The following is a 26830-nucleotide window of genomic DNA, read 5'->3' on the forward strand; positions in this document are numbered from 1 at the left end:
CACACACTTTCTGTAAATAACTCATTGTTTTGCATTCTTTTATAGAAGAAGAGAAAGTTGATGGGCTGTTGGTTTGTCCAGTGTCATTGGAGAGGTGGCACTGTCACCCTCCAATCCACTGTCACTCTTAGACAACTGTAAATGTTAGAGTTAGGAAATAAACTTATTTTTTCCTTCACCTTGAAAACAGCGGTGTGCACTTGTGGTTTTTCGTGTCCTACAGCAACAGTTCCCCTTCCCAAGGAGCCCCTTTCCCTGAGATCACCCCCAGTGTGGCTCTGAGCTCAGCCTGCCCTGCATCCTCCCACCCATGGCTTCCTTTGGGAACACAGCGCTGGCAACCCCGTGCTGAGGGTGTCACCAGCACTGGGCCGGGGTTTGTAGGTCACTGTGTGCACAGGAAGCCAGGCTGACCTCAAGGGCAACCTCAGAACGCCAATGATTCAGCTTGAAAACCCTTTTCCCCCCTCTTTTGAACTCACAGACTGCCCCCAGAGTGGTGAGAGATCAGAATGTGGGCCACTGAGTCCTGGTCCCTCTGCTGAGTGGCCACGAAGGGGAGGGGATGAGGATTTCTTGTCTGTGACACAGCCCAGCAATAAATCAGGCAAAGACCTAACAATTCATTTTGTACAAGCCATCAGAGCTCTGCCTGGGAAATTATTCAGGCTGAAACATCTCCCTTCAAAAATCTGGGCAAACACAGGTGCTCCTGACAGCTGACACATCACTGATCTCGGGGTTATAATCAAAGCTTTATTTGGCACCCCAGGCTCTTGTGTGTGTTTTACCAGGTCCCACTCCTCACAAAAAAACCCTAGAGCCAAACCTGAAATCCTTTACCCCTGCACAGCAAAGACAAGGCTGTTTCTAATCTTGTCCAAAGACACAAAACCTTCCTGGGGAAAATATCAGCGACCCTGGGCAAGCCAGCCATAACACTGCAGCCAAGGGAGGAATGGGCAGGGGGTGGGAAAAGTGATTCTGTGCAGTTTGAACTGATCTCAGAGGGCTTGGACAGGACTGGGGGAATGCACAGGCCCTTCACAGGGGAAACCTTATCAATTTCGTGATCCAGGTGATAAAAAGCAACTGCAACAGCTGAGTTACAAGGTGTGCTGAAAACCCCTGGTGGAGGAGGTTTCCCACAGAGCCTCCCAAGGAACAAGACCTCGAGAGAAAGGACCTAGAGAGAAAGGACCTAGAGAGAAAGGACCTAGAGAAAGGACCTTTCCTCAAGACAAAGGACCTAGAGAAAGGACCTAGAGAAAGGACCTAGAGGAAACAGGACCTAGAGGAAACAGGACCTAGAGGAAACAGGACCTAGAGGAAACAGGACCTAGAGAAAGGACCTTTCCTCAAGAAAAAGGACCTAGAGAAAGGACCTTTCCTTGAGAGAAAGGACCTAGAGGAAACAGAACCTAGAGAGAGGACCTAGAGGAAACAGGACCTAGAGAAAGGACCTAGAGGAAACAGGACCTAGAGAGAGGACCTAGAGGAAACAGGACCTAGAGAAAGGACCTAGAGGAAACAGGACCTAGAGAAAGGACCCTTCCTCAAGAAAAAGGACCTAGAGAAAACAGGACCCCAAGAGAAAGGACCTAGAGAAAGGACCTAGAGAAAACAGGACCTAGAGAAAGGACCTTTCCTCAAGAAAAAGGACCTAGAGAAAGGACCTTTCCTTGAGAGAAAGGACCTAGAGAAAGGACCTAGAGAAAGGACCTAGAGAAAACAGGACCTAGAGGAAACAGGACCTAGAGAAAGGACCTTTCCTCAAGAAAAAGGACCTAGAGAAAACAGGACTCAGAGAAAGCTGTAGCCTCAGAGCTGTGCTGAGCCTGACCCAGGTGAAGGACTCTGAGTTAGGAGAACCTCCAGAAACCCCACGTGGGAAGAGGGAAGGAACCAGCCAGAGAAGAAGGCGGCGGCAGAGGACAAAGGCAGCGTGGCACAGCCCGACACCCGCGGCCCCGCGCTCAGCCTCACCTTGGAGTTCTTGGCCCCGCTGCGGCCTGACTGGGAGGAGCAGCTCCTCTGGACGCCCTGCTCCGGCGTGGACGGCGACTTGTCCGAGGAGTGGTCGGAGCCCTTCTCCACCATGGCGTCCCCCTGGGCGTCCTGCGGCGTGGGCGAGCGCGAGCGTTTGCGCAGGATCGGGGAGCAGGCGGGCGTGCTGCGGTTGGAGTTACTGGCGGTACTGTGGGGCACAGGGAGGGCACAGGGCAGGGTTAGAGCATCTCCGAGCTGACACAGCCCGAGCTGGGCGGCAGCCACAGCACAGAGCTGCTTCCTGAGCAGTCTGAGAGCAGCACACCCCATGCCCCCCATGGGTTCAGGCACTTCTCCTCTAGCAGAGGAACTGCTGGCAGTGCCTTTCTCCAGCCACCCTCCCAGCCCTCAGACCACAGGGCAGTGCCCACCAGCAGGAACTCGCTGGCTCCTGGAGTTTCAAATGGTCTGAGCTCAGCAAAGTCAAGTGTGCACTGAGGAATGAGAGAGGTGTCAGCGTGTGCTCAATACAGCCTCGCTCTGCCCCTCCTTTGTTAGTGCAGCTCTTCTCAACAGGATGCACGAAAATGGGGTCACACCTTTCACAAAACACCCCATCAAAGAGCATCAGAAAGCCCTGGGCTCTGTGATGACATTCAATGCAGCATTTCCTGTACAGAGCCATCCTTTCCCACACCAGTTAGAGCTGGGCATGAAAACGGTTTGCTGTGACCCAAAAGCCTTTGTGATTAAAAAAAAAATTAAAAATTAAGTTCCTTTTTCACAATGGGAAAAGCAAGGCTTTTCAGAGTTTTACAGAAATTATGAGGGGAATGGAACTTCTCGTTCTTTTTCCTCAGCAAATGCCCCAGTACATAGATCAGCAAGCCAGTAATGCACAAACTAACACAGAACAGGAAAACTCAGATTTCCTCACTGCTCCTTCTCTTTTGATGCCTCTCCTTCCTGCCAGACTCTTCAAAATCCCACACACTACCCCCATTTTTCCCTCCATCACTCATTTCCTTCAGGAGTCAAATCTATTTCTGACCAGCCCAGACATCCTCGAGGCTTTCCCAGCTGTGCTGCCCCAGTCAGCAGGTCACAGAGGAGCCTGGTGCAAGGACTGGACCTGTGCTAACTTCTTCAGGAGCCTGTTTTCCCATGAGCAACACCAAACATCTGACAGCACAGGCAGCAGGGAAAGGATGGAGGAATTACAGCTGCAAGGGACTGAATTAAAGAAGTTGTTACAGTCAGACTCTTAAGGGCTATGATTAAAGCCAAATTGCACACAGCAATCACAATAACGCACAGCAATGTACTCCAAAAGGATCATTTCCTCCCTGAAAACCTAGAGGAGCTGAACACATGCCTGAGGTTTCATTAATTCCCAGATAAAAACCGTATCCATCTCTCCTTACCTCTGAAGATGCCAAAACCATTTTACAAGCATTAGTCAGATATGAGCAGCCAGTGTAACGCACTCCCCAGGTTTGGCTTGGCTTGGTTTTGGATGAACTGGTCTTGTAAATTCTCCTTTATTTGCTCACTGCTTGTGTCAATGCACAAGTGATGAAATTTTCCCCGAGCAGCCTGCAGGAAGCACACAGCCAAGCTGCTTATGCAAACAGGGCCAGAATCAGATTTCCTAGGAGCTGGCACGGGGCAGGAACAGCAGCGTGGAGCTTCCCAGGAGCCCCTGAGAAGATGTTTTCACCCCTTCAAAGTGTGGGATTTCATTTCAGGCTTGAAATGAAAATGGGTGTGCAAAATGTTCTGCAGGCAGGAAGGTGGATTTAAGTTAAACTCTGCTCTGTTACCTATTTCTAGTCAGTAGAATGAGAAATATAGAGCAATAAAAACCTGTTCAAATATCAGCCAAACCCCAAGGCAGCTCCAGCGCAGAGCAATCCCCCTTGGCTTGGGGCTCTTCACGAGGAGCAATGGAACATCCCCAAGGGAAATATTGTCACATCTTCTTGTCCTGTGCCCTCCCTTTCCCTGGACAAGGCACAGGAATATTGAATGCTACACCAGTACAGCAACAACTGTAGCAATATTCAAGATTTAATCCCCCAAATAATAACTGAAGCAAAAGATAAAAAATGATCTGAACCATTCTCCCAGCAGCTCTGCCTGCCACAGATCAGGTACAACATGAAGTAAAATTATCAGGGATTTCTTAGTTTATTGAAGTATTAAAAAGCATCAGGTTCCTTCACAGACTTTCAGTTGATCTAGTCAAAATGGGTGTTTCACCTGGCCTGTGCTCCTGTTAAACTCAATTTTAGCAGCCCAGCAGAGCTAGATTGGTGACTCCAAGTTCATCAGCAGTGATCCCAGAGATGGAATTGGTTCTGAACTGATGGAATTGGTTCTGAACTGCCATTTTTACAGACTGCAGAAAAAGCAGACTTCCAGTTAAAACCTCTGAATTCTGAGGCTGTGTTGGTCCTGCTCGTTATTGAGGCAACAGTGGTTGTGTGAGAGGTCCCCAAAAACACAAGGCAGGAATTTGAAGCCACTGTCCCTGACCAGCACATTGCTGGCTAAACCTGGGTGAACACATGGACTAATTGTTCCTCTACAGCTCTACAAAAGCTGAGTTTACCACACACAACCCCTGTCTCACTTTCACTTCGTGCGAGTTCAGTTTCACTTTGAGCTTGAGTTTAGAGCAGCTCTGTAAAGACCAAAAAAAGCCAAACTCAGCCCAGCCTCTGTTTGCTTTCAGTTTGCACTTGGGAGATTTTGCTGCTGCTCAATGAAAGCTCAGAATGAGCAGCTCAAACCCAGGGTGCAGCTGCCACAGCGCACAGGTGAAACTCAGGATGAAAAATGCTGGAAAGTTTGGTGCTATTTTAGTCTTTTTAAGGTCTTACAGAGCTCCTCAAGGTGGGTTTTTAGTCACAGCCCAGCACTGCAGCTGCACAGGAGCAGCACCAGCTCAGATGTTTTAGATCATTCAGATGCATTCAGATCATTGCTCAGAGCTGGCAATTTTATTTTTGCCCAGCTCACACACTGCCATAGCCACAATTTTTGGTGCCGGCTCTGCCAAGCACAACCTTGGGCAGATTTCGTCTTCCAATCTCATTTTTTAGTTGAAAAAAATTAAAACCATCCCCAAATATCGTGTTAGGTGTGTGTGTGGATTCTCACCTCTGCAGAAATAGGGGGGCAAAAAATAACACCAAGGGCTCCTTCTTTGGCTCTCCCTGCAGTCAGTGGCACAAATACCAAACCCAGGAGGGCTGAATTCCCCTCCTATTTTCTGATAACTGGGAAAACCTGAATATTTCTCACATTAAAGACTCGTTTCAAGCTTGTATTTAGTTTGAAAAATTAAATCCATTCACATCTCTCATGTTAGGGGCATGTGGATTCTCACCTCTGCAGAAATAGGCGGGGAAAAACAACATGAAGGGCTCCTTCTTTGGCTTTCCCTGCACAAATATCAAACCCAGAAGGGCTGAATTTCCTGATAATTCAGGATATTCTGATAAAAAGCTGACTATTTCTCACATGGGGGACTGCACAGACAGAGGAAATGAGGAGCCTGCTGGCCGATGCCAGCGAGGATGGGCACGGAGAGCACAGGGCTGCCCCTGCCCCGAGCCCCTCAGGGCTCTCCCTGCTCCTGCTCCTTCCCTGGAGCTTGAATCCAGCCCAAGCCCGGCCATGACGAACGCTTTCTGCAGTTGCCATGGCGACCGAGGCCTGCAATTGAACCAGGAATCCACGCCTGAAATGCCAAAACGGCCCTGACCCACTTTGAAATAAAAATAATTGTAATAAATAACGCTTTAGAGACCTAATTGCCCAGAGTGCATTCAGGGCCTCACGTCCCCCTGCAGAGTAGCCTTCAGTGGGTGAGACAGATTAAGTGAGGGACAGAACACAAACAAGCCCACCTAAGCAGCAGCCCCTTTGCTCTGAGGTGAAAACCTCTGCACACAGCATTTGAAAGCACAGAAGGCTGGGTTTGTCTCCTTGCTTTATGTCCTTGCTGTCCCCTAAAGCAAAAACCCCATCAAAATACCATCAGCAAGCGTGGTAGACTCTGCTCAGATGTGGAGGAAAAGCATCAATATCTGCAGCAATGTCGGAAAGAATCTGCAGCCCGCCAGTATCTTGGAGCTGGAGAGCAGAAATTGTAGTGATAGGACAAGGAATAACAGATTCAGACTGAAAGAGGGGAAATTTAGGTGGGATAAATGGAAGAAATTGTTCCCTGTGAGGGTGCAGAGGCCCTGGCAGAGGTGCCCAGAGAGGCTGGGGCTGTTCCATCCCTGGAATGCCAAGGCTGGGTTTGTCTCCTTGCTTTATGTCCTTGCTGTCCCTAGAGCAAAAACCTCATCAAAATACCATCAGCAAGCATGGGGTGGATGGGAAGAGGCCAAACTGCTCAGATGTGGAGGAAAAGCATCAATATCTGCAGCAGTGTAGGAAAGAATCTGCAGCCCACCAGTATCTTGGAGCTGGAGAGGGGTTTTTAGCAGAAATCGTAGTGATAGGACAAGGAGTAATAGATTCAGACTGAAAGAGGGGAAATTTAGGTTGGATAAATGGAAAAAATTGTTCCCTGTGAGGGTGAAGAGGCCCTGGCAGAGGTGCCCAGAGAAGCTGGGGCTGCTCCATCCCTGGAATTCCAAGGATGGGGCTTGGAACAGCCTGGGATAGTGGAAGGTGTCCCTGCCCATGGGACAGATGATGTTTAAGGGCCTTTCCAACCCAAACCATTCTGGGATTCTACAAGCTTTCCTTCAGCTGATGAAAAAGAACATTTGGCAATGCACGGAGCAGCCCCTGAGACACCACAGAAAGGCCAAATTTCTCCTCCAACAGAATATTCCCTGTAAGGGTCTGAACCAGGGGATGAACAGAACTTCACCAAGCTGTCACTTTGGGAAAGGCATTCCACAAGTTAAGCCTAGTGTTCTTAAAACCACAAAGGAACTCTTTATAATGTTTTCATGGAGAACTCCATGAGAAACCTGCCTTTGCTGCAGTCTGGTAAATGAATTCTGCATGAATGACACCCAAGCATCCTGGAGTGACACCAAAGCTCTGAAATCACAGCCATCCCTGGGACTGCCAGAAGCAATTCCTTCCCAAATGTGCCCCCAGAGCCAGCAGCCATCTCCACAGGGCATTGTCACAGCACCTGTGACACTGCTCAACACAGCAAATCCCTTTGGCTCTGCCCCTTGCAGGATGTGAGTTAGAATTCAGCCACAAGTAGGAAAAGGACCAAGGAATTTTGCAACTGGAGCAGCTCAGCTGAACAAGCAGCAGCCTCAGGTACCCAGCTGTGGCCACCAGCAGCTTCTCAGGGGCAGAAAAACACCACCCACACCATTCCCTGCAGGGCATTTCTCAACCCCTTGGATTCCCTCAAGCAAGTCCTGATCTGGAAAGCTTAAAGGCCTCCAAGTCTTTCCTCAGCTCTCAAAAGAATTTGCTTTCCAAGAGTCATCCTGCAATTACTCACTCCTCCCTGCAGCACCGGCCTGGTAATGAGCTCTCCCAGGCCCAGAATTGGGGTTTGTGCTGCAATTTGAGCTGAGCTCTGGAAGTGCTGAGCAATACGTCCCCAGCCCAGCAGAAATGCACAGATTGAAGCACATAATGAACTCTCTCTGTCTGAAATCCATGGGCTGTGCAAAGCCAAGCCTGTGCCTACACTTCCCTGAGGAGATCCTGGAGGGCGGCACAGAACTGTGCTGGTAGTCTGGAAAAGAGCAGAAAGGTCAAGAAGGCACCTTAGGCCTGGCTGTGGCACTGAAAAGAGTTAATTCTCCTCAGAAGCAGCTATTAGGGGGGTTAATTAGACGCCTACAAAGATACTTTTCTGCCATCCAGTCTGACATCAGTGGAAAACGAGGAGATTCAGCAGCTCATTATGCAGTCTCCCAAACAGCAAGCAGATGGTAACAACTTTTGATCACCAACCTACACTCCCTTCAAATTGATAATCCAAGAATGAAAACCTGCACAGATCCTGGAGCAATTCCCTGGGCCCGCCATTGCTCTACAAGCAATAACAAAATGTTATATTTCTATTACATCTCCCAGCAAGAGAGACAAAAGAGAAAGCAATAAGTCAAAAAAGCAATGACACCTGCAGGGCTGTGCAGAAACCAAGGAGTGTTTCATGACAAGTGCTTTGAAAAGAATATAAAAATAGTCTGCCTTCTGCATGTTTTTTTAGCAGGAAAGTCCAGCTTTGTTTAAGATTTATTCTGTCTATTTTGCCATTTCACAGAATGCTGTCCTCCCGTGACATCCAATCACATGTTTACATATTCATGAAATAAAATTAATGCAATTATTATGCCTCAGAGGATTAGCAAATCACTGCAAGCATTAGGAAGGAATTTGCCTTCTGCCCAGAGCCAGCAGTGTGAGGATGGGCAGATGCATTATTAACCATGGCATTGTCCCTGTGGATCACCCGATCCTGGTTACCACTGGAGACAGACAGACCCATGGACAAACGGCCTCATCTCTCACAGAAACCACCCCTCAGCCAGCTTGGAAGAAACCTCTCCCTTCCTGCTTGGGGTGGCTGCAAAAATCCCGAGGAGAAGTTGGAAAATGTTTCTGAAATGCAACAAGAGAGATCTGCATAATAAATCCAATAACGCACCAGTCACAGCTTGGAAAGGGTCATTAACGGGCAGGGTTATAAATCACACCCTAAACCCTCCCTCAGTCACAAATTATTGTAATTCCACTTGCTCCAAAGGAAGGCAAGCCACATAAAACAAAGCATGATGGATAACACAAAGAAATCTGGGAGGCAGTGAAGGGGAAACAGCACAAAGTAAGAATTTCACATCCCTCTGAAGGTGACAGACACAGCCCCAGCACTGTCACCTGCAGGTCACCCACTCACTTCCCAGGGAGGAACAGATCCAGGCTTTGTTTTCCTCCCCTCCCCACCACAAAGTCAGCAGCTCCTGTAATTAACAGCAAGAACTGCAATGTCTGAGGCTTCCATCAACATCTCCAAGGCTGGAACTTGGGACAGAACAGAGCTCCCAAGCCTTGTCTAAGAAATAAACAAAACAACAACAGACCCTGTTCAACCATCTTTGATGTGAGGGAAGTTTTGAAAACCTGACAGCTCAAAGGATAAAAATAAAAATTAAAACAAATCCAAGCTGGTTATTTTAATCCTTGTCGTTTCCAAGCTAACATCAGAATCTTTCAGTGCTTTGGGGATGCAATGCTGCTGTCATCTGCGTTTTATTCCAAGGGAGAGTGAGATAAAGCAACAGAGCTGGTGCTGAACACCCAGGCCCACTTTGGGGTGGGGATGTAGGTGTGATACAACTCCCAGATTCCCTCCAAAGAGCTCAGGCACCTTTTCCCCTGCTGTAACTCCAGCAAGGCTTCCTGGGCTTTATCCCCAGCCCAGCACTGTCCCCCTGAGCACACCCCAGCCTCGTCCAGGCTCACAGGCCCGGTGGGAGTGAGCCTGAGGAAGGCTCCAGGAAGGCTGGAGCAGCCCGCAGGCAGCGGGGGCGGGCAGGGACATTGTGCAGCAGGAGCAGCAGACAAAGCTGCAGCTCCGCATCGTCCCACTCACTCCCACAGCTCGTCAGCACAGCCCTCACAAGTTAATGGGAGATGCTGTGATCTTCAAAGCCGGGATCAAAGCCGTTTCCCTTTGTTCAGCCCTTGATGTTTCCTCCCGTTACCTTTCTGAAAATAACAAAACAACAACTTCTGATTGATCCCCCCTGTGCATTATTCCCCCTGCTCTGCTCCGGCCCTGCAGCAGCCCCGAGGCACAACCAGAGAGGGCCAGAGCCCCCCAGTGCAAGAGCCACAAAGTGCCCTTTGTCCTGAGAACCCGGCTCAACCTTGTCCCCTCCCTTTAACAGATTCTCTCCTGCTTCATCCAGGTGTTTATTATATTTATGTTTATTATATTTATTATTATATATGTTTATTTATAGCTGGGGGCTCCATCCAGCTCTTTATCACATGGGGGTTCCATGCAGCTCCTTATCACATGGGGGTTTCACCCACCTCTTAATCAGATGGGTGATTTCACCCAGAGAAGGGGTTTTCACCCAGCTCTTTATTAGATGGGGGTTCCATCCACCTGTTTATCACATGGGGGTTTCATCCACCTGTTTATCACATGGGGGTTTCACCCAGCTCTTTATCACATGGGGGCTTCTCCAAGAGAAAGTTGGGGGTTCTGAGTTATTGCACTGCTGTAAAGGTAAATACAACCCGAAGATTTGAAGTTTCCATCCTACTGAGTCAAAATCACAAGCTGCATCCTAAATCTACCAGCCTCTCCTGCAGATGCATGTGATTTAATGGAGCAAGGGAACAGGAATAGATTCTCTTTTCTGAAGCAGCATTTCCATGATGCACAGGACAATGCCAGCCACCAGCAGTCTAAGAAAAAGCTATTTTTTAGGGCTTTCAGCAGATTCTCCCTTTCTATGAACACACACAGTGCAATGAATCCTCACTTCCTACTGTTCTCCCTTGCCAAAAAAAATATTAAAAAAGCAAAAAGCCACCTGAAGGGACTCTGGAGCAGAGCCTGAAAAAGCGGCACAAACCAAATCCTGCCTCTCCCCATCAGTGCAAACACACAAACACCGGGAGAGGAAGGCAGAGCGGAACCACGAGCCCTTGCAGAGGCAGGAGAGCACATGGGCAAACAAATCCAACCATATTCCTGCAGCGGCTCCGTGACGCATCCAACCCCGACCCCCTCCTGCCTCCCTCTTTCCCCGGACCCAGATGTTACGGCAGGAATAAGTGTCCCTATGGGAATGGGGGATGGGGGACACAGCAGGGCGTGAAGGGGAAATGAGGAGGGGTGAGGGGAATGAAAGCTGGGGGAAAAAAAAAAAAAAAAAAAAGAAGAAAGAAAAAAAAACCGAACCCAAACAATCAGATTTGCCCATTGTTCGGAACAATCGAAAAGGCTGTTTTAGCAATTCCGCCCTGCAGGAGAGGCAGGGCACGTGCGTGGGGGGGGAAGAGAACAAGGAGAGGGAGAAAAAAATAAAATAAAATGAAAATTAAGAAGGGATCAGCCCGCGGAAAGGAAGAGAAACGAAGCATCTCTGCACCATGATGTCACGCCGCCTGCTCTCCCGTCCCCCGAACGCAGAGGAGCAGCAGCAGCAGCAGCAGCAACCAACATGGACTCCAGCTTTAATCTGCCCGGAGAGCGCCTGTGTGCGATGGAGGAGCCGCCAGAGCCGAGCCCTGCGTGTGACACACGTGTGACAGCGACAGCACTGACCTGGCAGCCATTGGGGAGCGTGGAGCGGCTCAGCAGCAGCGGCAGCGGCAGCAGCTAGGCGGAATTCAGTGGGGATCGCCCGGCATTCATGGGGCTCATTCATTCATTCATGCACTGTGCGGCCGGCCGGGAGGGTACTCACCTCCTGCAGCATGGCACGGCCCCTGCCGGGGCTCTCAGGGCCACCGCGGCGCTGCCCCGGCCCCGGCCGTGCCCATGCCCGTCCCCCCGCTGGTGCTGCCCGGTGCGGCCGCACACGCTCCGCGCACACGCCTGCGCAGCGCTTTACATAATGCGCCCACCCCTGCCCGCCCCGCTCGCATCGCCCCGGCAAAGAGACCCCCCAAAGGCTGGGAAAAAGGGCTGGAAAAAACGCTACGAGTTACAAATCCGACAGGTTGGAAACGTTATGTTTGTCCTCCTCGTTTTACATAATGCGCCCACCCCTGCCCGCCCCGATCGCATCGCCCCGGCAAAGAGACCCCCAAAGGCTGGGAAAAAGGGATGGAAAAAACGCTACGAGTTACAAATCCGACAGGTTGGAAACGTTGTGTTTGTCCTCCTCGTTTTACGGAATGTGCCCGCCCCGCTCGCATCTCCCCCGCCAAAGAGACCCCCAAAGGCTTTAAAAAGGCTGGAACAAACGCTACGAGTCCGACAGGTTGGAAATGTTGTGTCTGTCCTCGTTTTACAGAATGCGCACACCCTGCTCGCGTCTCCCCCGGCAAAGAGACCCCCAAAGGCTTTACAAGGGCTTGGACAAACGCTATGAGTTACAAATCCGACAGGTTGGGAATGTGTTTGTCCTCCTCGTCTTACCATAGTGTGCCCACCTCTGCCCGCCCAGCTCGCATCACCCCGGCAGAGACCCCCAAACCCTTTTTGAGGATTTAAACACTGCGAGTTAAAAATCTGACAGGTTGGAAACCGGTCCTGTGTTTGTCCTCCTCGTTTCACATAATGAGCCCACCCCTGCCCGGCCCGATCGCAAAGAGACCCCCAAAGGCTGGAAAAAGGCTGGAAAAAACGCTACGAGTTACAAATCCGACAGGTTGGAAACGTTGTGTTTGTCCTCCCTGCTTTACATAATGTGCACACCCCAGTCGCGTCTCCCCCGCCAAAGAGACCCCCAAACCCTTTTCAAGGATTTAAATGCTATGAGTTAAAAATCCGACAGGTTGGAAATGTTGTGTATCCTCCTCGTTTTACATAGTGCGCCCACCCCAGCCCGCCCCGCTCGCAACACCCCGGCAAAGAGACCCCCAAACACTACTATGAGTTAAAATCCCACAGGCTGGAAATGTTGTGTTTGTCCTCTTCGTTTTACAGAATGCGCCCACCCCTGCCTGCCCCGCTCGCATCGCCCCAGCAGAGACCCCCAAAGGCTTTAAAAAGGCTGGAAAAACGCTACGAGCTAAAGATCCGGCAGGTTGGAAACCTGTCTGGTGTTTATCCTCCCCGCTTTCCAGAATGTGCCCCGCCAAAGAGACCCCCAAATGCTTTTAGAGGGTTTAAACATTAGGAGTTAAAGATCCAACAGGTTGGAAACGTTGTGTTTGTCCTCCTCGTTTTACAGAATGGGTCCACCCCTGCCTGCCCCCCTTGCATCACCCCTTCAAAGAGACCCCCCAAAGGCTTTACAAGGGCTTGAACAAACTCTATGAGTTAAAGATCCGACAGGTTGAAATGTTGTGTTTGTCCTCCTCGTTTTACAGAATGTGCCTGCCCTGCTCGCATCACCCCCTCCAAAGAGATCCCCAAAAGCTTTTCAAGGATTTAAACAAGGAATTAAAGATCCGACAGGTTGGAAACGTTGTGTTTGTCCTCCCCTTTTTACATAATGTGCCCACCCCGTTTACCTCTCCCCCGCCAAAGAGACAAAGAGACCCCCAAAGGCTTTACAAGGGCTTGAACAAACACTACAAGTTAAAAATCCGACAGGTTGGAAACGTTGTGTTTGTCCTCCCCGCTTTACATAATGTGCTCACCCCACTCACATCACCCCTCCAAAGAGACTCCCAAAAGCTTTCCAAGGATTTAAACACTAGGAGTTAAAAATCCGACAGGTTGGAAACGTTGTGTTTGTCCTCCCTGCCCCGCTCGCATCTCCCTGGCAAAGAGACCCCTCCAAAGGCTTTTCGGGGATTTAAACAACACTACAATTAAAATCCAACAGGTTGGAAATGTGTTTGTCCTCCCCACCTCCCTCCCTGCCTGCCCTGCTGGCAGCTCCCCCGAGGAACCCCAAAAAAAACCGACCCTAAACGCTTGCCAAGGACACCAACAAAACGCCAGGAGTTAAAATCTGACAGGTTGGAAACATTGTGGTTTGTGGTTTGTGTTTTGTCCTCCCTGCCGCACACGCGCTGCTGGGAGAAAGTTTCAAAGCCTGTGAGCAAGAACAGGCAGGAAAATTAAACCCTAATTAAGCAGCCACGTGGATTATCTGAGCTGAATTAAACAACGCTCATTCAGAGTTAAGGTGACCTCAACTCAATTTAGCCGGCTCCGTCTAGGAAGCTAATTTGGTTTCTTTTTTTTTGTTTTGTTTCTTTTGCAGCGCTTATCCATGTGTAAACAGGCCTGGGATTTTTAAAGCAACATAATCCAGCAAAGTTTACAGCTTTTTCAGCATTAGGACACTGTATCCCTCCAAACCTGCTTGGGGACATCTTTATTACAAAATATGGAGATGGACTTCAGTCCCTCTCAATACAATAATAAGGGACAATAAGTCCCTCTTAGTACAATAAAAATTAAGATGAAGGATTATGAGAGCAAAGCAATCACCCAGCTTGCATTTGCCTCCCAGGCCTTGTGTGTGCAAGGAAATAGAGTAGAACTGAGCTGGAGCTGCACTGACACCCCTGATTGGAGCACAAGTGTCCTCGTGTGGAATTACACTGAATTATTGGCCTTGGGGTGCTGTGAATGACCCTCACTGACAGCACAAGGAGCTGTTCCTTGGATGCTGTAAATACTGATCACTCTGCCCTTTGCTGCTCTTGTTGTATTTTGCTCCTTCCACACCCAGGGCTGAGCATTTTCTCTTCTCCTGACAGTCAGTCCCAGCTTTGGGTGCTGATCCCCAGAAGGGCATCTCCCCAAAAGGCTGATTATCCATCATTCCACTGTAAAGAACACCCGTGGGAGCAGGAGGTGCTCCAGCAGGCTCAGATCAGTGCCATTCAAAGGCTGCTCAGGATTTTAAACTGAAAGCAGCACCACCATCCACGCCTCTGTCTGGATATCACAACACTGCCAGCACCTTCATATTCCTCAGAGATTACACCTAGGTGCACAAGAATCCACTGTTCCAATAACTTTGTGGCATCCATCAGCCTGAGGTCAGTTTTGTTGTTCCAAATGCTTCCCAAAGTTTGCCAGCTGGAGAATTAGTAATTTACTTCAAGGAAATGACGTTTTAAATTGAAATTTTCCCATGGATGGTGACTCCCACTGAAACACCACGTGTAGGATTGTAACCAGGGTCAGGGATGGATAATCTGGATAAACCCAGAGAAAAGCAACCAGCACTAAAGGCACTGAATCCTTCCAGCACAGCCTGGAGGCCAAGGAATGGCAAAATTTAAATGCTCACCTGGAATCCAGGTTTGATCCCACTGGGTATCAGCTGGAAATGCTGAAAATTGGAGCTGGATGAATCCTGACCAGACAAGAGAAACCTATTTTGGGAAGCAAACAAAACTAACCACTGTAACTAATTCAAGGCTCAATTACCCATCTGTGGCAAGCATTATTATGCAAGGGTTTGTGCTCTCCCAAACACTGTTCTGTACCTCCAACCAGAATCAATTCAAGCCTCACACTTTGCATTCAACAGCACTTGGAATGAGATATCTGAATGGTCCCATTTTGTTTTACAGCCTATGGATCTTTCAGCGTTTTTTTTCTTTTCCAGAAAGTGAGAAAATAGTTAAAACCACAATTCTTAGCCTCCACAAATGTTGATACATTTAGTCTGGATGAATTTTAAGGTTTGAACAGATGCTATTTTTCAATAGCCACATGAGTTACACCGACCCAAATGCCGTGATAAATTCAATATAATGGCTGCTTCGGATCTGGAACACACAAAGGCTCAAAGCAGGTCATGGAGTGGCAGGACAGACATGAGGTGAAGCCTAACCCACCCTTCAGACTGTCGGGAGAGAAATGAATCAAACAAAAGTCCTCCTTCCAAAAGCACTGTAAGAGAAGTGGTAAAAATGCAAGATTTACTTAGAGAAAAGCTTCCTAGGCTTATCTGGCATGGTGTGCAAGGGGCAAAGTTATGGGGAATTTGGAAAACCACCCAGCACCTCAAAAGCTTTACAAACTCGGTCACATCTGCAAAGTTTCACCCCAAACTCTTGGAAGGACAAAGAGTTTTTACATTTCTGCAGCACCATCCCTGGCCCTGAAGACAGCTCATTTTCATGGTGATAAAAGTTGGATGAAACTGCACTGAGAGAGGATCTTTAGGAGCCTTTAAAGAAGCTTTTCTGGACATAAAATTGCAAATTCCTGTCTTGTTCAAGAGCTGCAAGAATGCATTTTATGCCAGCTGGGCTCGCTTGCACGAGCCTGCTGTTCAAGACTCAGGACAAGGACTTCACTTCATGTGTGAAGGACAATGTGAGCATCTGCCTGCTGAGCATGACATGGTCACAGCCCTGAGCTTCCTCAAAGGCTCCTAAAGAGCCTCTCTCAGTGCAGTTTCATCCAACTTTTATCACCATGAAAATGAGCTGTCTTCAGGGCCAGGGATGGTGCTGCAGAAATGTAAAAGCTCTTTGTCCTTCCAAGAGTTTGGGGTGAAACTTTGCAGATGTGACTGAGTTTGTAAAGCTTTTGAGGTGCTGTGTGGTTTTCCAAATTCCCCATAACTCTGCCCCTTGCACCCCACAGCTCTACCAAGCACCAGAGCCACGTCTGGGCATCCCTCCCTCCAATTTCCTGGGCCAGGCTCTTCAGTGGCCAGGCAGGCAGAGCCTTCTCCTTGCCCAAACTGCCCCTGCAGAGCCTGCAGGGTTGTGGTGCTACTGTAACACAAGCACTCTCATGCATTTTGCATCTCCCAGCCCCGAGGAAACGAGGCACTGGCTGGGTAATTAAAGCCCAGGGCTGGTGACAGATCCACAGCAGGGCCTGGCTGTCCAGACCTGCAGAGCATCAGGTGGGGCTGGGATCAGCTCTCCAGAGCAATCCTACCCTCCCTGTAAGGCACACCAGCAGGGAAACACAAAAAGAGCCCTTTAAAATCTGTCTGCAGAACGTCAGGCAACAATGAGCACCTGGGTGGGTAAACACATTTCCCCCCCCCCGTAATTCTTTGCCCACCTTTAATCTGATCTGGTTTGAAAACTTAAAGCCACTGGGAGAGCTCTTCCCCAACAGCTCTGCTCGGCAGCTGAGTGCAGAACAGAACCAGCAGGACACACTTGTGTTTTATTTCCAGCCTTGCCTTTGAAAAAGACACGACAGAAATGTCAAGAAACATTGAAGGAAAACATGTCCTGAGGGAAAACCGAGTGCAACAACCTGGAGATGTGCAAGCAGGATTAGCACTGCTGGGAAACTGGGTGGTAATTAGCATTTTGCACATGTTTGATTTGCTGGTTTGCTATTGTCCCTCTTCAGGAATGAAGGGGAGGACTCCTGACTGCACAGCTTGGGACAGGGAGATTCCCTGGCTGGGGATTGCTCCTGTTTGACAACTCCTGCCCAGCCCACGGGTGCTGCTCCTCAAACCACACAGGATTCCCAGCCTGTGACCGTGTTCACAGGGGTCTGAGGATGAGGGAAGAGACGAGGATCTGACTCCATGGTTCAGAAGGCTGATTTATTATTTTATGATATATATTAGATTAAAACTATACTAAAAGAATAGAAGAAAGGATTTCATCAGAAGGCTGGCTAAGAATAGAAAAAGAAAGAATGATAACAAAGGCTTGGGGCTCGGACAGAGAGTCCGAGCCAGCTGGGCTGTGATTGGCCATTAATCAGAAACAACCACATGAGCCCAATCCCAGATGCACCTGTTGCATTCCACAGCAGCAGATAACCATTGGTTACATTTTGTTCCTGAGGCCTCTCAGCTTCTCAGGAGGAAAAATCCTAAAGAAGGGATTTTTCATAAAATGTGTCTGTGACACCACCCTGCCAAGCAACAAGAAGCACTCTCCCTTTCTCCTTGTGGAAAATGGGCTCCTAGACAGGTGCCAGACCAAGCAAAACTCTTTCTGAGCTGGCAGTGGCATTTTCACAGAGTCCATGGATTCCTAGAGCAGTGGGGGCCGGAGGAGGCAGGGAATCATGTGCTCACAGGCATGGGGAGGAAGAGGGGGAGGAGGAGAACAAGGGGAGAGAGAGAACAAAGTGTCAACATCTTAACTGGGACACACAAAGAGCCAGTTCTTGGTAAGAACTTAATCCAGGATTAACAAGAGGTCAGCTACCTCTGCAAGGAGACTGCACTAAGAGGAGCTAATTAGCTCTCCTTAATTGCACAAAAGGAACCACACAGAATTAAAGACATTCACCAGCAGCAGGTCCCACCTCAGCCAGGACACACAGCCCTGCCTGCTGTCCCCAGCACCAGGCTCAGACAAGCAGCACAATCAGCACCTGGGGAGCCAGGGGCAGGAGAGGTGCAGGCATGGATGGGAGGGAAAAGGCTGTGGGGAGGTTCAGCACCACCAAGGGCTGGAGTGAGAGCTGGAGCCTGCACCAGCCAGGACAAGCATTTGTAGCATGGCCAGAGTCTGTCTGGGCAGGTTCCTCACCAGCCAGGTGGGACGGTGCTCACAGGGGTCTGAGGATGAGGGAAGGGACGAGGATCTGACTCCATGGTTCAGAAGGCTGATTTATTATTTTATGATATATATTATATTAAAACTATACTAAAAGAATAGAAGAAAGGATTTCCTCAGAAGGCTGGCTAGAAATAGAAAAAAGAATGATAACAAAGGCTTGGGGCTCGGACAGAGAGTCCGAGCCAGCTGGGCTGTGATTGGCCATTAATTAGAAACATCCACATGAGCCCAATCCCAGATGCAGCTGTTGCATTCCACAGCAGCAGATAACCATTGTTTACATTTTGTTCCTGAGGCCTCTCAGCTTCTCAGGAGAAAAAATCTTAAGGATTTTTCATAAAATGTGTCTGTGACAGCCAAGGGCTGCCCCAAATCCCTGAGGAATCACAGCTATGAGCTCACAGTGATGCCCAGGAGGGTGCTCAATGCAGGTCTGGCCTTCTTTAAATCCGTGTGATCTCTGAAAATGAGGAGGAAGAGGAGCACAAGGCAAATCAGTTTTTCCCTGCTGGTTGATCCCAAGAGAATCCCATCCCAGCCTGGAGAGGCACTGCAGGACAGACGTGAGGAGAAATGGAGAGCACAGAGCACCAGGGACAGGCAGCAGATCCCACCTGGAAGCTGCCAGTTCGGAATGATGCAGTGGGAAAGGCTGGCTGAGCTTCTCACCCCCAAATCCCCTCTCTGGGGTTTCTACCCATGCACCACTCACACACCTGAAGCTCCTCTGCTTGGCACTAAACCATCTGTTGTTTCCTGGGGAGCCATTGCACGTTCTGTCCTCCTGCATCTTTTAGCCCAGCAGCCCTTGCTCTGCTCTGACAGATCATGGACCCAGCAGTGCGCTGGAAAATGAAGATTACCAGGCACATCAATAACCCAGCAGATGTCTCTGAGATGGAGCACTAATGAAAGGAACTCCTGCATTTATTTGGGTTACAGCAGCGTGCTGAGGGCTGGGGAGATCAGGCAGACAGGGCCTGAGTGCACCTCAGCAGGAGCAGCTCCCCTTTGCAGGGAGGATGAAGGGAAAAGCAAAACAGCTTTTGAGAGAAGCCTGCCCTACACACAAGGAAAAATAACAGAAACAGGAGCTCAGCCTAACTACAGGTCCCTGTGAAATCATCACAGTAGTGCCTCTGTTATTAATCTTCTTTTCTTCCCTCAGGACAGAGTTAAATGTTTTGCCACTGGACTTCCAGTGTCCCCACTGCTCCCACCGACTTCCTTAACTTCTCTTGGCCCTTTCTTACAGATTCCTGGAATCTGCTGGGCTCACCCCAAAACTGACCAAAAACCCTCACAGAGCTGCTCAGTGCAGCCCCTGCCCCCATGACCACAGATAAAACAAGGTGGAGAATAAGGCTGCCCTAAACTCAAGGAAAAAGGCCAGAAACAGGAGCTCAGCCTAATTACAGATCCCTGTGAAATCATCACAGTACTGCCTCCATTATTTATCCTTCTTTTGTTTCATTAGTAAAGAGTTACATGTTTTGCCACTGGACTTCCAGTGTCACTGCAGGGGCAGCCAGGAGGGACCAGCAGCACCAAAATTTCACTCAAACCCAACACAAATGAGTTCTTGGGATGCCACTGGGAATATTCTCCACCTTAAGTTCTTCCCCAGCTTTTCTCCCACATCCCTTCCCCCCAGACTGACATTCCCCCATCAGCTGCATTTCCATCCCAGCATCTCCATCCTAGCCCCGCATCCTTTTCCCTTTCCTGAGGAGCTCCCTGACCCCCCCAGCACACACACACACACAAAGGAAGGATTCCCCACCTGCCTGGGAGGTGAAAAATGAAAATCATCACAGTGCTGCCTCCATTATTTATCCTCCTTTTCTTCCCTCAGCACAGAGTCAAATCTTTTGCCACTGTACTCCCAAGTGTCACTGCAGGGGCGGCCAGAAGGGACCAGGAGCACCAAAATTTCACCCCAAACCCAACACAAACAAACGAGTTCTTGGGATGCCACTGGGAATCTGAGACAGCCACCCCCTCTCTGCTCCCAGGAACTGAGCAGCCGTGCTGCTCCCGTGCAGGCCCAGCACAAAGAGAGTTCCCTGACATCTGGCTAAAGCTTCAATAGCTGCCATTGGGGAGAGCAGAATGAGCATCCACAGAGCTGTGCCAGGGGCTGGCCTGCAGCAGCCTCCTGGTACAGACAGGCCCCATCCAGCACCCAGCACCCCTCTGCTCCCTCTTCCCTGCTGGGCTGAGCTGCAGGAGCTCACAGCTCGTTCATAAAGAGAAGGGAAATTGTCCTAATTGTCCTAAAATGGTCCATGGGCCAATCTCTTTCTCCAGCACCGGCTGGTGCAGTGGGTGCTTCTGCATTGTGTTGTTCTGTTATGGATATTCCAGCTTCTCCATTCCTCCCAGCTGTTCCAGTCTGGTTATCCAAAGAGATCCCAGCCTCCTGCAGCCTCCTACACAGCACTGCCCCAGTCTCTGCCTTCAGACCTGCCCTGTGCCAGCTCTGATTTCCAACCCCAGCCCAACTGGATTCACCCCTGCTCCCACCGACTTCCTTAATTTCTCTTGGCCCTTTCTTCCAGATTCCTGGAATCTGCTGGGCTCACCCCAAAACTGACCAAAAACCCTCACAGAGCTGCTCAGTGCAGCCCCTGCCCACATGAATAAACAAGGTGGAGAATAAGGCTGCCCTAAACACAAGGAAAAGGCCAGAAATAGGAGCTCAGCCTAATTACAGATCCCTGTGAAATCATCACAGTACTGCCTCCATTATTTATCCTCCTTTTCTTCCCTCAGCACAGAGTCAACTGTTTTGCCACTGTACTCCCAGTGTCACTGCAGGGGCAGCCAGGAGGGACCAGCAGCACCAAAATTTCACCTCAAACCCAACACAAACAAACGAGTTCTTGGGATGCCAGTGGGAATATTCTTCACCTTCCCCAGCTTTTCCCCCCACATCCCTTCCCCCCAGACTGACATTCCCCCATCAGCCACATCTCCATCCCAGCTGCATCTCCATCCCAACCCCACATCCTTTTCCTGAGGAGCTGCCTGACCCCCAGCACACACACACACACACACACAAACACAGGGAGGATTCCCCGCCCGCCTGGGAGGTGAGAAACGAGGATTCAAGGGTTCCAGGGGCACCTGTCAGCGCATGGCCCTTCCCGGGAGGTTCCTCCCCGCTGCCCTGCGACCCCGCCGGGGGGAACCGCACGGAGCCGCCCGGGACCCTCGCTGCTGCTGCCGCTCCGAGGCATCTCAGGGCCGCCCAAGGAGTGGACAAAAAGATTCCCCGCTCTGATAAGGGCTCGGCATGGCTGGAACAAAGCCGCCTTTGCAATGCGCTGCCCGGCTCTGGCATCCCAGCCGGCTGCGGAGAAAAGCTCCCGCTGTGCCTTTAAGGATGTCCCACATCACCCGCTTAACCCTGGCTGCTCCTCGCTGCCCTCGCCGAGGAGAAATTGCAGATTTTTGCTCCTCTCCTGCCCTTACCCATCGGTTCTGCCGCCCTGGTACCGCAGCCCTGGCACCCCGAGTGGAGCTGCATGAAAAATCCCAGCCCTGGCACCCCGAACAGAGCTTTATTAAATGCTCTATAATATATAGAGAGATTTAATATAGATATATATTATATATATATAGGTAGATTAATATATATATTAAATATTAAATATATTGATATTTTAATATATTAATATATATTTAATCTATTAAATATATAATTTAATATTATATATTAGATATATAAAATATTCTATATTCTATATTTTATATTATATATTATATTTAACTATACATTATATATAATTTAATTATATATATTAAATATATATAATTTAATTATATATATAAGATTATATATATATAAATTATAAATATAAATTATAAATATAAATTATAAATATAAATTATATATATATATATATATATATATATATATATATATATGATTATATATAATATTAAATATATAACGCTGTGCAAACCACCAGGGAGCACTTCTGTGACGACAAAGGAGCAGAGCAGTCAGCTGGACATAAACGTCCCAATTACCTCGAAATTCCACTTCCCCACTCCCACAAAGCTCTGGCTTTTCACCCTGAGGGGCTGCACACCCTCCCGAAGCTCATCAGGCAACACAAAGAATCGATTTCCCTGCTAGAACAGCAGGCAGCAACAGGAAATATTTGGAATAAATAGAAATATTTGCCTCCAACACTCGGGCATTTCCAAATACAAGCTCTGGGAAAGGCCATCTTCTGCACGGAGGTTCTACAATGCAGAAGGTAACAATGTGACTCATCTTGGAAGTGTGTATAAACACACTTAAAAAACCTGTCTGGGGAAAAATAAACAGAGGCTGTGTCTGATTCCCGTCTGGGAAAAGCAGGAACGCAGCCCTGCTGCTGTCCTTGGCTTTGTACCTACTCCAGGCAGGTGCAACAGAGGAAACAAAACCACAGCCAGCAATTTAAAGAATTTAAAAAGCAAGGAAGCAGCACAGATGGACAGGGGAAGAGCAGAAAGCAAATGAAAAATGTTCCTGCAACGTGATGGAGGAGCAGGGAGGACTGGGAGCTGATCAATCAGCCCTCGTGGAATGATGAAATATTTGGTCTGCATGATCAGTTAATCCCAAGCAGGAACACGTTTAGAAGGGTGGCAAAGAACCAGAGAGATTTTCTTACAGCGCAACGAGTTCAAAGGAAAGCAACAAAAACATCCCGGCACTCATGAGGCTCGTTGTGAAAACAAACTCGGAGGGTAAACAAAGTGGAGTGGTCAATAAATATTTGAAGAATGTAAATATTGAAGAGAAAGAGAAGCTGTATTAAAAGGTTTGGGGTTGTTTTTTTTGAACAATGAGCAACGGGCTGATATGAAATTGTGGGAAAGAAACAAGGCTGAAGTCAAATCCTCACAGCCAGGAGCAGGAGAGAAGTGGAACAAACTCCTTCTCTTGTCACATTCATAAACAGCAAAAGGTAACTGTTAATAAATACAAAACAGGCCCACAGAAACACAGAATATCCTGGAGCTGGAAGGAACCCACAAGGATTATTGAAGTCCAGCTCCTGGCCCTGCACAGGACGCCCCATTGGCAGGAGCACGGATCAATGCCTCAGTTATATCACGCTTCTTTCACTCTCTAGCTCTGCTTTCCATTATTTCCATTTCTTTAAAGAGGCAGCAGCCCAGTTTGCAGCAATGCAGGATTCTAAAGGTTTGCAATGATTGCAAACCTCATTGATTGCAAACCTGTAATTGCAAAATCAGGGCTGGTTGAGCGTTACAGTTTCAAGGATTGTTTTGTCTTGCCCCAAAACTTCCAAGACACACTAAAACATCCTTGGGATTTGGAGTTCCATGTGGGAAACCTTGAAAAGTGAAATCCAAATCATCCTGAATTCCTAATCTGGGCTGTGATCCTTGAAAGAACAGATTTCCTCAGGACAACTGTGATATCTCCAAATAGAAGCAATGCACAGGTTGGTTTGGGACAATGATAAGGATTCAGGTTGGTTTGGGAAAATTACAAGGATTCAGGTTGTTTTGGGACAATGACAAGGATTCAGGTTGTGGCTCTGGGCAAGTCCCCTGTGAGAGGTGCAGGGGACAGGGATGGATGTTTGCATTCCTCATCCTGCCCTTACTTCAGCAGAGTTTGCTCTCTTTAGAGAATTGTTTAAGCTATATTAATTTTTTGCTCTCCTAAGCCAAGCTTTCAGTAGGGAATTAATACACAGCTATTAATAAACAATTCAAAGGAAAAACACCTTTCATCTCTGTGTGCCTCATCTGCAAACCAGGACTAATTCCACTTCCTTTCTTCTACCCTTTGTCCATCTGGATTGTTTAGGATGGAATCTCTTCCTCCAAACTGGAGGTGGGGCGTGAAAATCTCCCAGCACAGCAAATCTCTGTTTTCAAGAGCCTCTTTTGCTGTAAAACAACACAATTTTAGAAACAGTTCTATTTCCCAGACCAGTTGTGCTATCAGCTGCCTTTAAAACAGAAAAGAATCCACGGGGAACTTGTTCTTCCTGCTGGAAAAATAATGCAGCAGGTATTTGAAGCAATGCTGCAGCTTTAGTGCCCTGGAGCAGGCACTGAATATTGCTCAGTTCTGTGAGCCCTGGCCTCCAGACACATCCTTCTTTCATGGCCTACAGCTAAGCTTGGCTTTGCCTCCCAAACCTCATTCCCAAAATGTGCACCAGGTTGTGCATCACATTTCTCTGCCAGCTGACAGCTCTGAACAAAAACCCAGTTCCAGCTCTGAGGGCTGCACAGCCTCACAAGCAAAGGGCACTCCTTCCACATCCCCACAGCTGCTTTATTTCTGGTGCTGTGGGGTCAGAAATACACCAAAATTACAGCTCTGCCTCCCTCTGCAACTCCTCTGGCTCCATGCAAACCCTTAACTCACAGCACCTGGTGTGTGCTGACTGCAGCAGGGCTGAGACCTTGCCAGTGATCCCTGCAGTGCCCAGGCCTGGCCACCTCCTTCCATCCTTCCAACACAGCCTGATTTGCTCAGCATCTCAGCAAGGGGATGACTCTAATTAGAGGGAGCTGTTCTTGAACCACACAAGTTGTGTGTTCCCCCTCCAGCTAATTTTTCTAATTTTATGTGCATAGCTGGACATTTCTTCTGTTACCAAATCGTTGCTGCTCCTCAAAATACACCTAATTTTCCCCCAAAGTCCTTTTCATTCCACTCATTTTCTCCTTCATTTTTCTCCTTCCAATTGCAAGGCCTGAAATTAACTGTGGTCCAAAACCACATTCTGCCAAACCTGGTATTCTGAGTGGTTTGAAAATTATTCAAAATATATATCCCAAATATAGGAATCTCCAAAAAAAAAAAAAATCCCCAAAATCCTCTTTCTCTGCTCTTCTGCCACATGCATGGAGTGGCTGTGACATTGTCAAAGGAGAGTGGCAGCATTTTGCATCTTTTTTTAGTAGGGAAAAAAGCAGAAGCATCTGCCCTCAGATCACTTGGCTGTGACCACAGAGATCATTCTGTCCTGGAAAAATGGTTACAGGGGAATAAACCGCTGGAAAATGTAAAATATAATCAACAGCACAGGCCTAAATCTGGCCAAAAGGAAAACTTTAGGAAAGGAGAAGCTCAGAGAACATTCCAGCATCTTGTGTTCAGCACGTGGCTCTGTGCAGCATTTTGGGTTTGGTGTCTCCATTTCCTGAGCTTGGATATTCCATCCTTGGATATATTATTGCAACTTCTACAGTTTATTTCAAACAGGCTCAAAATCCTGAAATTAGTAGTTAATTATTATTACAGTCGTAATAAGCATCAAATAAAATAATAATAATGGCATTAAGATGCACTTTCTAACCAGGGCCTGAACTCAGAGGAGTTCTGGGGAAGGTTCAAGCAAAAACACAGCAGCTGCTCAACCAACCAAAGTTTAAACTGTTTAAAATAGAGAGAAATCTGGAATTTCAGCTGGAAAAAGCAGAAGAGGCCTTGACCAGGATGCAGTAATTCTGTCAGGAAGCACCACAAGGGTTTTGATGGGAATTTCTGCCTCTTCCAGGCCCTGCCCCTGCCCACTTGCTGAGCAGAAATGCAGCAGAAATTCCAGCAATGCGAGAGCTTCTCATCAGTCCAACACAACTATCAACACACACGGGGTGAATCAGGCACTTAAAAACGTGGGACACTGCCCAGCAGCTCCTTCCAGCACTTGGCCCTGGAAAATCTCTGCTCCAGGCACAGGGAGAAGGAGAGGGAGACTGATTTCTGCCCAACAGCTCCTTCCCAACATGTGGGAATGAAAATCTCTGCTCCAGGCAAAGGGAGAAGGAAGAGGACACTGATTTCTGTCCAACATCTTCTTCCAGCACTTGTCCCTTGAAAATCTCAGCTTAGGCAAAGGGAAAAGGAAGAGGAGATGGATTTTTGTCCAACAGCTCCTTCCAGCACTTGTCCCATGAAAATCTCTGCTCCAGGAAGGGGAAGAAGGAAGGAGAGACTGATTTCTGCCCAACATCTTCTTCCCAAAATGTGGGAATGAAAATCTCTGCTCAGGCAAAGGGAAAAGGAAGGGGAGATTGATTTCTGTCCAACAGCTCCTTCCAGCACTTGTCCCATGAAAATCTCTGCTCCAGGAAGGGGGAGAAGGAAGGAGAGACTGATTTCTGTCCTACAGCTCCTTCCAGCACTTGTCCCTTGAAAATCTCTGCTCAGGCAAAGGGAGAAGGAAAGGGAGACTGACTTCTGTCCAACATCTTCTTCCCAAAACATGGAAATGAAAATCTCTGCTCCAAGCACAGGGAAAAGGAAGGGGAGACTGATTTTAGTCCAACAGCTCCTTCCAGAATTTATCCCATTAAAATCTCTGCTCCAGGAAGGGGAAGAAGGAAAGGGAGACTGATTTCTGCCCTACAGCTCCTTCCAGAACTTATTCCATTAAAACCTCTCCTCCAGGAAGGGGGAGAAGGAAAGGGAGACTGATTTCTGTCCAACAGCTCCTTCCCAACATGTGGGAATGAAAATCTCTGCTCCAAGAACAGAGGAGAAGGAAGAGGAGACTGATTTCTGTCCAACAGCTCCTTCCAGCTCTTATCCCTTGAAAATCTCTGCTCAGGCAAAGGGAGAGGGAAGAGGAGACTGATTTCTGTCCAACAGCTCCTTCCAGAAGTTATCCCTTGAAAATCTCTGTTCTAGGCACAGGGAGAAGGAAGGAGAGACTGGTTTGCCTCATTTTGCAGG

General features: G+C 48.4%; 1 protein-coding gene across 8 annotated transcripts in view; it reads right to left on the bottom strand.

The window, feature by feature from the left end:
- GRAMD1B (GRAM domain containing 1B) overlaps window positions 1-26830 on the bottom strand; it is a 170485-nt gene that overhangs the window by 43883 nt on the left and 99772 nt on the right. For 6 of the 8 annotated variants that reach the window (XM_071449480.1, XM_071449481.1, XM_071449484.1 and 3 more), the window contains one exon: window positions 1987-2197. In XM_071449480.1, coding sequence (XP_071305581.1) covers window positions 1987-2197 — 211 coding nt within the window. Of the gene's footprint in view, window positions 1-1986; window positions 2198-11281; window positions 11573-26830 lie in introns of those variants that run through there. The other 2 variants (XM_071449488.1, XM_071449487.1) reach the window with 2 other exon arrangements.

The sequence above is a fragment of the Agelaius tricolor genome, unplaced genomic scaffold (genome assembly GCF_023055355.1).
Source record: "Agelaius tricolor isolate 1412-34295 unplaced genomic scaffold, bAgeTri1.0.p SCAF_29, whole genome shotgun sequence".
In the NCBI taxonomy this organism is placed as follows: domain Eukaryota; kingdom Metazoa; phylum Chordata; class Aves; order Passeriformes; family Icteridae; genus Agelaius; species Agelaius tricolor.